Source organism: Myxocyprinus asiaticus, chromosome 34 (genome assembly GCF_019703515.2).
Source record: "Myxocyprinus asiaticus isolate MX2 ecotype Aquarium Trade chromosome 34, UBuf_Myxa_2, whole genome shotgun sequence".
Lineage (NCBI taxonomy): Eukaryota > Metazoa > Chordata > Actinopteri > Cypriniformes > Catostomidae > Myxocyprinus > Myxocyprinus asiaticus.
In genome coordinates, this window is record NC_059377.1 from 39,923,964 (window position 1) to 39,937,514 (window position 13,551).

General features: G+C 38.1%; 1 protein-coding gene across 2 annotated transcripts in view; it reads right to left on the reverse strand.

Moving 5' to 3' along the window:
* Positions 1–13,551, reverse strand: part of LOC127425540 (enhancer of filamentation 1-like) — a 53,264-nt gene that overhangs the window by 3,963 nt on the left and 35,750 nt on the right. For both annotated transcript variants that reach the window (XM_051671648.1, XM_051671647.1), the window contains exons 3-5: positions 3,094–3,192; positions 2,876–3,007; positions 603–1,715 (exon numbers count right to left, since the gene is read on the reverse strand). In XM_051671648.1, the coding sequence (XP_051527608.1) occupies positions 603–1,715; positions 2,876–3,007; positions 3,094–3,192 (1,344 nt within the window). The remainder of the gene's footprint in view (positions 1–602; positions 1,716–2,875; positions 3,008–3,093; positions 3,193–13,551) is intronic.

Here is a 13,551-nt window from a genome sequence, read left to right on the forward strand (position 1 = left end):
AAAAATGAGCATTGTTACTAGTAAAACGAGCATTGCTCATAAGGAAATTATTATTGTTATCTGTAATTAACAACAATTAGCTAGTTAAAATGCAATTACAGATATCAAGAATTGTTTTTTACTAGTTGAAATTCCATTTTTGAAATCAAGATGTGTATTTCTTCGAGTAATGATGTTATTTTTTATGTCAAGAATGAATGTTTTTTTATTAGAAATGGAATTACTCATGTAACAAATTTGCAATTTCACTAGTAGTAATTTAATCCTTGAAATCGAGAAATAGCACTTTAACAAGTGAAAATTGAATTGTTGATATCTATAGTTAATGTCCTACACATGCTTAAATGTTGAAAGGGTTTGCGATAACGCTAGGGTGTTGCATTCGTTTAGAAAGAGTCCAGTCGTTTAGAAAGTAATAGCTCAAGCTGCATGATTTGAGTAATCATTCATGTCTGAAGCACAAACGGTGCAGACTGAGTTATGCGTATTTGCGGTCTAGGGGTTTGTTCAAATCGACTTAGCCTCTGATAACACATTAAAATTACTTTTATTTCAAGAACAATCTTTCTGTCACTGAAGTAAAACTTCAACGTGATTCTCACCTGCAGATGAACGTAGTCATAATCTTCCATCCAGCTTTTAACGCATTTCTCGCTGTTCATGTTTGCCTTGTCTCGTGGTACAGGGAAAGGTTTGGTCTGGCCACCGTAACTGTCCTCCTCTGTAGGAGTGCAGGTGAAGGGGTGAACAATGCCCTCTATTGGTGCTCTTCGGAAAAGCAGCTCTGCACTGCCCCCTATTGTTGACGCCAGCTGCTTGGCATCATCAGGCACCGTTCGCGACACCATTACAAAACGTTCTAGTTCGTCACTCTTGCTCTGATGCTTGGCGCCAGTTTCCAGGATATTCAGTGCCCAGCTATTGTTTTCTAGAGTCTGGTGTGTTTGTTGAAGAATCTGCTGCGAATCTTCTAGACGCTGCAACTGGCGTCGCAACTTGGAATGCAGTCCTGGATCAGAGAGCGCAGTGGCGTTCGCCGCCGCTCCACGCCCAAATATGAGAAACTCTGCAAGTGTACCCTTGACACGGTCCAATGAAACACGAACTTCATTCGCATTTCGCTTCATGAAGCTGTATGTTCGCCAGTGTGGCGAGGCAACGAGAGTTTGCAGTGCACAAACAGAAGACTCCAGACTTTGTTGGAGGTGACCCAACCTTTGTACAGCCGAGTCTAAATCCAAAGCCAGACGACCCTCTGCAGGTGAACTGGCCAAAGAAGAGGAAGTGGACATGCTGCTGCGAGTACTTTCCGTACTGGAAAACGACAAATGTTTGACGCCTTCGGTCACATCGCCAAGCAACCGATCATCTGTCGGAGGAACATCGTAGACGCACTTATTCCTATCCCTCTCAGCAGAAGTGAGTCTGCTGTGAGACTGTGGCATTCCACGTGGGATATCGTACAAGTCCCGAGATCCCCCCGTGGCGAGCTGACTTGCAGGAACGTCGTAGATGCCATTGCTGTTGTTGATCATGCCCATTCGTGAGACAGGCTCGGAGTTGTGTGGGAAGTTGTAGTTGGAGCATGGGGAAGCTTTAGAGAGAGACGTTGGTGGAACATCGTATATTCCCTCTTGCTTGTGCTTCGAAGGCTGTGGAAAGTCATAATTCCCTTCATCTTGTGCAATGTTGCTCCGTGGAGGTGTGGAGTACACCTGTGGGAATGAAAATGCAGTTAGACTCCAAACCAATCACAAGCATAAAAACGCTTAAGGCCAAAAACATACTTTACTCAAGAACACAAATGCATACAGTACTGTTGTTTAGCTGTTTAAACTTCTTTTTACCCCTGAATGAAGAAGAACTTTCAGAAGTATATCAGGGCCTTTAATTGAACAAACAGATAGTCCTGCCCTCAACTCAAGCATTGGTTGACTCATTGTTGTTGTGTAGGGCTGAACAGGCTGCTAAAACAAGGAGCGCCAAAGAGACAGTGTTTACAGTTTTCGAGAAAGTTTAACCTACAAATGGCTTACTTACAGTTGTCTCTGCTTATTAAGCTGGGATTGGAGAAAGTATTTAAAAACCAAAAAAGATATGAGTTTGATTTGTGAAATTGGTTGCTGACAGTCCAATACATCCACTTTTGCATTTCCATGATCCCATACCAAAACCTTAAAAAAGGATATGGAAAATTCTGCCATGCAGTTAACGGGTAAAACCTAGTGTAAAGGAAGTACATGGGTGTGCCAAAAGCACATCGGTTAATAAATAAACAATGGCCTGTAAGTGATTTCAGTGTACCTTAAAATCTATCTTTAATAGTGAGTCCATGCTTCCTCAAACCTTAATTAAATCTGACACTAATAACAGGTTTCCATGTACAAACAGTTTATTTCAAACAAACTCAAGGCACTGTGCCGTATTGCGCCGGGAACAGCGGTGAAATATAAGATGGACTTCAGCACAATTATTTCATTTCTGACCTTCTTGCAAAGTTAAGAGCGCTGTTCTAAGTTTGACTCCAACATAGCTGGCAGCCTAAGCTTTAATTTACTAACCAGGGGAAAGTAATAAAAATCAGAGTATTACTTTCTTTCTACTTGATTTCTGGAATATAATAACATTCTGTTACAAGACAGAGAACAAGGGCAACATTCATGAGTTTTCTTTTTTCCATTTAGAAAAAAAAACTTTTTCAACAGTTCTGACCATTTGCACTGACAAATGTAATACTTAGGGTTAGGTGTTTTTTTCAAATCCCTAATCCCAAGTATGAACAATAGTCATTAATCATAAAGATTATTGCCTTAGCAAACACCACTAATTATCAAGATAACAATAGATTTTAAATAATTAAAAATTCAAAGCATACCCCTTGTGCCAATAGTGGTATATCATAGAGTCCTTTTGATCGCAGGTCTTGGGACGGGGGCGTGTCGTAGAGGCCTTGGGATCTGGGAGTGCAGTGCTGTCCTGTCTCTTTGCTTGGCGGAATATCGTACACCTGTGCAGGTGTTTAGAATGTAAATACACGTATACAGGAATCTATGTGGGTATGTATGTTACATAAGGATTGAAAGAGAAACTCACTCCCTGCGGACGAACTGGAGGGACATCATAGAGGTCATGAGATGAATCTGAAGCAGGACTGTAGGCGTACGTTTGTCCCACGCGTATTGGGGTCACCACCTGAAATGAGAACAGAACAGTTAAGGGGGCATTAAAGTTTGAGCCAAAGGTCAAATATACTTTAAATATACCAAAGTGTCGTCAGTGGAGCCTTTTTGAAAGCCCCTGTGAAATTAAAACTTGTAGTTCATGACTGATAGCTTTGAAGCCATCTATCTACTAAAGTACTCCTAAACGCTGACAAAATTGTCTTTTAGCAGATATATGCAATTATGCATTTAAAATTAGCTTTCTCTTCCTGGAAAATGGGCCAAAAATCTTGATGACTCATCTTGCACTCAATGGAATATCCAAATTTTTGTCATTGTTCGTCACTGGGGCGTAAAGGCTATTGGCTATTTAAAGAAGTAAAAGGGACAAGCCCTTCGACATTTCTTGCCCTAGCTTCCTGTTTCAAAAGGGAATATGTCAACACAAGAAAGAAAACTGCACTCATTTGGTGCTTTAAGATATACAGACAAGTAGGGGAAATTATTGCTAACATCACCAACAATTTGGGGTTTAGACGGCATAAAATGCACCAAGCCATCACACAAAGATATACAAACCCTCAAAAAGTTTCACACAAAAGAAGCACCATCAACATAGGTTAAATGTAATCACTTCAATCAAAATTATTCAAACTTTATTAAACCACTAGTGTCTGAGCTCCAGTCCTGAATTGACCCAACATCACCAGTTACGTTAACTAAAGCTGTTCTGACGAATGCATGCTTCCACGTCCTATTTAGTTCTGGTCTAGAGCCATGTGTTGTAGTTTGGGTTGGTGAAGGAGGGTTTGATGAGAGATCAGAAGAGGTGAGATGAGTGTGGGACAATCTGAGGAATTCTACACACTGCTGTAAGTGTGTGTATGAGTCTGACAGAGACATGAGAAATCTGTGTGAAAGTGTTTTTGTGCTGATTGTGGAGGAATTCTGCGGAATAATGTACGATTATTGTTGCTATGTAACTATTGCTGCGTTATTATTAAATGGAGCTAAAAGTACAACATTCTATTTGTTGCTGAAATAACAAAACTTTAAATTCTGTGGAAATCTGGAGAACAATGATTCTGTACTGATTATTTATCATTTTACTATTTTAATGAAATGAAATGTATTGACAAAATCTTTATATTTTTTTAGATATGCTCACCCGTGCAAAACTCACCAGTACGATGAGTGTAGTTGCCAGGGCATTGCTTTGCGGTTGCTATGATGATCTGAGTTTAGTTAGTGTGTTGCTACAGTATGTAGTTGCTTGGCATTCCTTAGCATTAATAATTTTATATTTAAAAAAGAAAGTATTAAAAACAAATAATAAAAAAATAAAAATATAAATTAATTAAAATAAAAGTTTTTCTCCAACAATTAAAACAATTGTATTTGATATTGATTTTTTATTTTTATTTTAAAAATACAAATAATATACTGTTTTTAATAGTTTATCTCACAATTAAAATTAACTATTCATACAAATGAATACTTACTAGTATTTAAAAAAATGATATTAAAATACATATATTAAAATTCATCCAAGTTTTTCACTCACAATAAAATGTATATTAATTTAAATTGAGTCTAGTATTATATATATATATATATATATTTTTTTTTAAAACATTTTATATTAAGAGGCAAATAATGAAAATAATATAATAAAAAAATACCGAATTTAATTCGTTTTCTTTCACAAATAAAATAATTAGTATTACAAATTAATATTTTCAAATATCACCCATCATTAATACAATAATTCAAGTTTTTCTCTCAACAAATGATTCAACTTTAGTATCTCTTACAACATGCTGCGTCAAAATGCAAAACAGCTACAGTGAGAATGTGTTGCATTATGTACGCAGGGTTGGGAGGGTTACTTTTTAAATGTAATCTGTTAAAAATACCGATTACTTAGTAAAACACATAATTAGTAACTTAATCCAATTACCTCAATAAGAAAATAATGTCATCAGATTACTTTTAGTTACTTTTTGATTGCCTCAAGTTCGCATATGTGAATAAAGTTAAGAGAAAAGAAATATGTTCTCGAAGACGTTTAATCATGCCTTCTGAATGCAAACAAACCGTGTTTGAGTAATGTAACTATTATTATATATATATATATATATAAGAAAAAAACAGGAAAAACAGGAACAGTGTCTCATTATTAGGAAAACCGAATATGTTAAAATGTAGAACAACCGGGTGCCAGAGGACATGTCTCAGTTGCCTCCGCTTCTGAGATAGTCAATCCGTGCATCTTATCACGTGGCTTGTTGTGCGCGACACCGTGGAGACTCACAGCATGTGGAGGCTCATGCTACTCTCCGCGATCCACGCACAAATTACCACACGCCCTACTGAGAGCGAGAACCACTAATTGCGACCACGAGGAGATTACCCCATGTGACTCTACCCTCCCTAGCAACCGGGCCAATTTGGTTGCTTAGGAGACCTGGCTGGAGTCATTCAGCACACCCTGGATTTGGGTGGTAGTCAGCGTCAGTGCTAGCTGAGCTACCCAGGCGCCTAGAGAACAATTTTAGAGTTTCATCTGAAGTTAAGATGGAAATGAGATGTCACAAAGTTTCGACAGTAGGCATCTGCTGTACAGGAATATTGGCCGTTCGCAGGGGGAGTGGTCGTTTCTCCATATCTACTCCTGCTCCCGTGAAATCGATCGACAGACGGTCGGACGGTGAAATTATGGAACATTTCTGACTAATTTTAGCTATCCTAGCTAACATGATTTTCATGATTTCCACAAAAATAATCATATTTCTCCAGTGGCCATTGCGATGAAACAGCCCTTAATGGTTTGACCACGTTTGCCTCGAGAGCACAGTGATGTGAGACAGGTGTTATTTGCGCATGCGACAGTAAGCGGCGCCAGATTCACGTGAGTCTCGAGAGAGGACCAGAAGAGATCTCCAGCGTGCATCTGATCATATCTGCACTACTCTAAAGCAAGCAGCGGTCTTTATCATTTTATGTCAGGAGGATCTTTTTTTTCTTTCTTTTTTTAATAAATACAAAATTGTAATCCTGCTAGTAATCCCAATTTTCACCAAATAAAACTGTAATCTGAATACGTTGGCTTTTTATGCAACTGTAACGGATTACAGTTCCACAATTTTTTGTATCCTGATTACGTAACGCCATTACAAGTATTCCGTTACTCCCCAAGCCTGTATGTATGTGACTTGATTAATGCTCCTTTAGAGAGAGACACTAATGGAGTAATCTGTCTTTTATACCTGCACCTCTCCTCCACACATTAATCTTTCAGTCATCTTGTGTTTTCTAATCTATCATTGGTTTCCGCTGCTTATTCTCTTTCTGTGTTTCTGCAGTTTTCACACCATATCTCTCAGTATTCCAGTTTTACGCTCCAGATCCATCTTCTGCGTCAGCCAAACAGAAGAATTCTTGGAATGTATTTGGTCTCCATTCTCACTTCTCCAAGATCAGCCCCCTTCCTCGACCCAAATGCTCTGCTAACACTGCACACCACTGTCACCACACAGCAACACTCATGGTTCACTGTCAGGTCTTGAAAATGGAAATCATACGCATCCTGTCTTAACAGACTGTTCCAAAACCTAGTGAGCTGCCTTGCTGTCTGTCTACATAGGCAGCATGCAACATCATCAATGATCGATTTAGAATGCTCTACATACAGTAGGTGGCAAGTCATACAACTATCGTTGCACACTTGAAGTGCACAGGAGACTTGAATTACAATTGATATCAATTAGAGTTTTTTATATATATATATATATATATTTGACAATATTTGCTTTTCCTTTGAATCAAGTAATTTTTCTTAACTCATTGGCAAATAGTTTTTCTTGCTATAAGCATAAATATTACAAATTTTGTGAGATTTCTCTGAAAACAAGACAAATATCGTGCATATCTGGTCATTTCGCTTCTCAAGTAAATTGATCTTGTTTTAAGAATTTTTAGATAACTTTACTGGAAAACAAGACAAAATTAGACAGCAAGAAAATTATTTGTATTTTATTTTTTTGCGGTGAAAAAAAGCGTTGACTTTATTAACTATATCTTTTTTGTTATGGAATGAATTACATTTATAATCAAAATGTTTCTAGCTTTGCCCGCCATCTGGAATAGACTTTTTTTTTTTTTTTTTTTTACAGAGCAACATTTAATCTTTTTACGTTTGAATCAATAATTCGTTGTCATTATCCAAAGTATGCCCCACTAGAGAGCATTGCCGATCCTGGTGTGGATTAGAGGCATAAACGTAGCAAAATCGATGCATTTTCAGCTAAAACAAATTAGTATGGACGTGACCTTAGAAGCATAATTATGATGCCTATCTTTTGGAATAGCATTCGCCTTTGGAAGATGCATGTGGCACGTTAAAGTGCTGACTAGATTTTGGAACAAAGCCTAGTTTGTCTCAACAATGACAGTTGGAGGTATTAGCCACGGTATCTTGACAAGTAATGTTGAGAACTAGTATGTATGTATGTATGTATCTATCTATCTATACTATGACTATCCATTTATCCAAACTGTGCTAAACTGGAAAAACGTATTTATTAGCAGCTGACTCATGTGCATGTAAACTACATCTCCCCAACACATGAAGTACTAAAGATGGGAAGGTCCAGATGGTTTTCATAAGCAGGGCCGTCACACTCTCATATTTACTCAGTGAGTTTAGGTGCACATCAATGGCATTCCTGTCCATAAATCTCACTTTGGAATGGCTGGTTCAACAAAGTTCACCAATCACCCACATCACCCGGCTTGTTCCCATCAGTCTTAATTAACCTCTGCTTCCCAGAAATCCTGGGAAAATTGAGTGGGAATGAATGGAGAACGGGACATATTGGTGGTCTGATCAATCTCACACCTGCCTAGAAATGACCATCTTTCCCCAAAACCTTATATATTTATTTATATTTACTATAGTATTTTTATTTATGCATATATAACGTGATAAATTATAATATAAAAATAATTTTACAGAGATTACACTAACAAAGAGCAATTTCTAGCTGACTGAAATATTTTTGAGCCAAGCTTTACTAGAAAAATGTATATCTATAATATAAAATATATATTTCAATGACCTTTCCAGGCCTGGAAATCACAATTTTAAACTTTTCTGATATTTCCTTTTTTTTCCTTCTTCTTCCTGTAAATATATTATATGACATAATTTAACAACAGCAAATGAGATGTATGCTGCAATTAAATATGTTTTAATTATTTAATATTTTATTATTGTTTAATTAATGATTGAACGATTATTTTATATACACTTTTCTCAAAATTAACAAAGAAAAAGTCCTGTATCCTTTGACAAGGATGATAGTAACATTAAAGGTGCAATATGTCATATATTTACTGTACTAAAGCATAAAATTATCATAATATGTTATCAGAGATTTAGGAAACATGTGAAGTTGAAATACTGGCTTCTCAGAAAACAATGCCACAGCCAGTATATTCTACTTTGAAATGTCCGTTCCGGGCCGGAGTTTTGGCCTGTGTGATCCCGCCCACTGCCCATTTCCCAATAGTATATCAACACCCCAGGTTGCCAGATTTGGAAGAAGTTAGCGGGCAAACACGGAGCGCTGCAGCCATGGAAGCCAGCAATACATCTAGCTAACACTGACAGAGTTATAAAAAAATCCACATGAGCTGGTTTATAATGTGCAAACAATAAAAATATTGCAAACGTATACATTAGCTGATCAACTTACAGTGTAAGTCTCGTCGCTTGCCTTTGTCAGTTTGCTCGTTCCTGTTGCGTGTCCTCAATCTGGCATCCCATGTGAGCTTTGAATCCAATATTTTGAATTTGTGCTGCAGTACCCATTTTAAAAGCTTGATGTCAATGTTACATATTGCTCCTTTAACAGAACTGGTGCCGATAATCTCAAAGTATCCAAATATTAGCAGATATAGGAGTCTTTGACCTCCAATAATGTAAAATTCTGATGCTTCATTATTGGTTAAAGTGACGTGCACATAGTATGTTTTACCTCCATCCAATATTAACTTTACCACTTGGTGCGGCTAATCGGAAGCAAGTAAATATAAATATTGGAAGAGTTGATGGATCCTTTAGCATCATTGTGTGAGGTGTGAACTGTGACCCCTGGGTAAACATTCTCTCCCACTCAGGTGACTCCTTCCCTGGATTCTGTTAAACCCTTGCTGGTGTGCGTGACTTAAGAACGGATCAGATTTGAACCTGAAAATGACCTAATTGCAGCAGGAGTCTTTTTTTTTTGTCCGTTGAGAATAAAAGCGCTTAAAAAGCAGCATGATGCAAGAATGTTTTCTCACCCTCCTCGTTTTTCAGTATGCAGCGTTTAGGCGTTTTGAGCAAACAATGACTTCACAATGTAATTTAACGAGTAAATAGAGCTGGAAAAACAATTTGGTTGAGAAATCCTTAAACGGATTGACTGAAAACATAACTTGAGAGTCATAATTTAAGTACGTACAGAGTAAATAATGACTCCAGTTTTTGAACATTAACCTTGAACTTAGTAACAACTTAGCTTGCTGTCAAGATAGTGTCAGGATGACACTCATGTTCTGTGTTTGTTTTTTCATGTTCGGAACGTGGTGTCTGGGTCCTGACTCAGCCTAGTTCGATTTCTGTTCTGGTTTGGTATCGGGACACTCATGCTCCATGTCTCGTCTTTTGTGAGTGCATGGCTTCGGGTTCGTTCCTCTTGCCATGCACTCTTCTGTTAGTCTTGTGTGTTGTGTGAGTGCACATGGCTGTGTTTGGTCCTTCATCACCATGTGCAGTCATGTCTGTTTTAGCAGATGGCTTTGTGTTTGTCTGCTTTGGTGTTTTGTTGCTCTGTCTCCAGTTCGGTTTGTAATTTTTTTTTTCAGTTTTAAGTTCTTTGTTGTTTTTTTCTTTAGTTGTTTTCTCCCTTGGCTGGCGGCCAAAAGTTTGGAATAATGTTCAGATTTTGCTCTTACGGAAAGAAATTGGTACTTGTATTCACTAAAGTGGCATTCAACTGATCACAATGTATAGTCAGGACATTAATAACATGAATAATTACTATTACAATTTGAAAATAATGTTCAGAATGTCTTAAACTACTTCAAAGAGTTCTCATCAAAAAATCCTCCACGTGCAGCAATGACAGCTTTGCAGATTCTTGGCATTCTAGCTGTCAGTTTGTCCAGATACTCAGGTGACATTTCACCCCACACTTCCTGTAGCACTTGCCATAGATGTGGCTGTCTTGTTGGGCACTTCTCACGCACCTTACAGTCTAGATCAGTGGTTCTCAAACGGTGTGCCATGGCACACTGGTGTACCATGGCAGGTGTGCCGGTGTGGCATGGAATTTGTAGAGCTCCAACATTTGCGAGTGAAAATTACCGTATGTGAATTCGGACAATTATTTGGCTGCACCGGTGCGAGTGACAGCTGATCTTAAACCCGAAGTTATGAACTTATTATTGCAACCTACAATCAGAAAAAAAACTCCCTGATGCATCTTGCATCATATACCACGTACTTTTAAAGAGGCACGTTAGTTAGTTTTGCATTCAAAGCGCCGTTTTCTCAGTCTCACACGGCTGCGAGCGCTCTCCTCTTCTCTCTTTCGCGTGCACGCATAGACCAAGAGATAGTGAAGATATACCACGTGAAAATGGTTTAAGCGGAGATTCTTGCTTGTAGGCCTATCTATCAAAATGACAGACAGTGTTTTGAATAATTCATTATTGATGGATGATGTCTTAACCTCGTGCTCAAACACAAGTTTCTGAGTCTGAGAAAACTTTTTTGCCATTTTTGACCTAATATTGACCTTAAGACATGCCAGTCTATTGCATACTGTGGCAACTCTTTTTTTTGGGGGGGGGGGGGGGGGGGGTTCTCCCCAATTTGGAATGCCCAATTCTCGTGGTGGCGTAGTGACTCACCCCAATCCGGGTGGTGGAGGACGAATCTCAGTTGCCTCCGCGTATGAGACCGTCAATCCGTGCATCTTGTCACGTGGCTCGTTGAGCGTGTTACCGCGGAGACCTAGCATGTGTGGAGGCTCACGCTATTCTCCGCAGCATCCACGTACAACTCACCACGCACCCCACAGAGAGCAAGAACCACACATTATAGCGACCACGAGGAGGTTACCACATGTGACTCTACCCTCCCTAGCAACCAGGCCAATTTGGTTGCTTAGGAGACTTGGCTGGAGTCACTCACCACACCCTGTATTCGAACTTGCGACTCCAGTGGTGGTAGTCAGTGTCAATACTCGCTGAGCTACCCAAGCCCCCACAAAGACAATGTTAAGCTTCATTTAATGAACCAAATAGCTTTCAACTGTGTTTGATATAATGGCAAGTGAGTTTCTGGTACCAAATTTGCAATTTAGCATGATTACTCAAGGATAAGGTGTTGGGAGTGATGGCTGCTGGAAATGGGGCCTGTCTAGATTTGATCAAAAATTACTTTTTTCAAATACTGATGGTGCTGTTTTTTACATCAGTAATGTCCTGACTATACTTTGTGATCAGTTGAATGCCACTTTGGTGAAATAAAGTACCAATTTCCTTCCGAAACAGCAAAATCTGTACATTATTCCAAACTTTTGGCCGCAAGTGTATATATATAATTTTCATTAAATTTTATTGATTTTATTTCACTTTTTTACACCTGTGGTGTTACCAGTCTAAATTGACCGGCTATTGGAAAAGAATGGATTAGATTACAAAATACAGAAATTTTAAGTGTTCAGGAGCATCCCAATCCTTTAGATGAGCACATATGCACAAAGCACAAAGTCCTCAGACATGTGCGTACACACACACACACACACACACCACACACACACACACACAACGTGTGTTGAGCGCCATTTTGTGCATTGTCTTTCTATTTCCAATCTTTGAGTAATATTTCAAGATCTGCTCATCCTATTATGTTGTGTTTGGGCTTGTTTGAATTGGGATAGTCTGCTGTAAGTTACAATATGTCATTGTCTATGTTATATGTATGTTTCAGGAAGTACACTCCTTTTTATTATATATATATATATATATATATATATATATATATATATATATATATATATATATATATATATATATATGTCAATGGGAATTTCATACACTAATCCTCACTGCAGTTTGGCCTCTGAGTAAAACAAATGTGCTCATAGCATTTTACTAATTGAGTCCTTTCCAACTATATACTGTATACAGTAATACATGGCTATCTCATCTTTTTTACATTTTTACCAACTCTGAATATAATTGCTGTTATACCAAATTTGCAAATAAAGAGAACGAAGCAGTTCTAATTTGTCAGCAAATTAAAGAGCAAATTTGTCAGCATTATTTAAGAATTGGCAGGATCAGCGATATGCATTGTAAAATCCAGATTCCAAGCTTTAAAATGACACCTATTTTGTTTAGATCAAGCAAGTGGTTATTCATTTATGACATAGCTATTTTTATTTTATTTGTTTCTGCAGGGAGTTCCTTTGGAATTACCTTTAATGGAACCAGAAAGGTGTCTTTGTTCACAACGTTTCTGCTAACAGCCACTCTGACCCATTTGCAAACTCTTTCGGCACATGGTAGCTTGACAAAAACTACAGTATATTGAGTATATTATATTAATGGTAAACATATTCATTGCTCTTACTGGCAACAAAAATATGTGTTAGATTATTGAAGCTTCTGGAATCTTCCATCTTGATCTGCTGTGTCTCTCTTGTGCCTTTAAATCGGTTCTATTCCACCAGCGACAGAAAAAGCACCGTCCTATTAATAAGTCGAGATCATCAGCGCAGGCAATTAAATGTCAAACCCCTGGGGATCTCCCACATCCCGCCTTAAAACTGAAAAGCACAAAGACTCCCTGCTAATTTAGGAGCATTAACCTAATGCAAGGAAACCATAATTAATTTAACATCACATGATGGAAGCATTGAAACCTTGTGATTTATAGACCTGCATTGAGATGTTAGGGTAAGGGTGATTATTTAAATTAAATGCATCAATTATGCAATGACCCTGATTTCAACAGTTTGCCTTTGATTAATAATATAAGGGTGATGCAGGAGGTAAACAAGGGAGTGAATTTTGCCAACAGGGTCGAGTGGCAACAAGGATATGTTAACTCTCTGCTAAGCATTTCCTGTTAACTCTGCAGGAGAGAAAACAGCCATGTGTCCAATGCTAAATGGGTCGTGACATCTTTTCTGGGTCAGATCACATGGGCTAGTGATACATTTAAACTGAGAACAGTCTAAACAACTTTACACACATCTATGCATATGACTAGAGCAAGGTGATATATAATTTATTATTTGTGCTTATCAACATTATGCCACAAATGCTG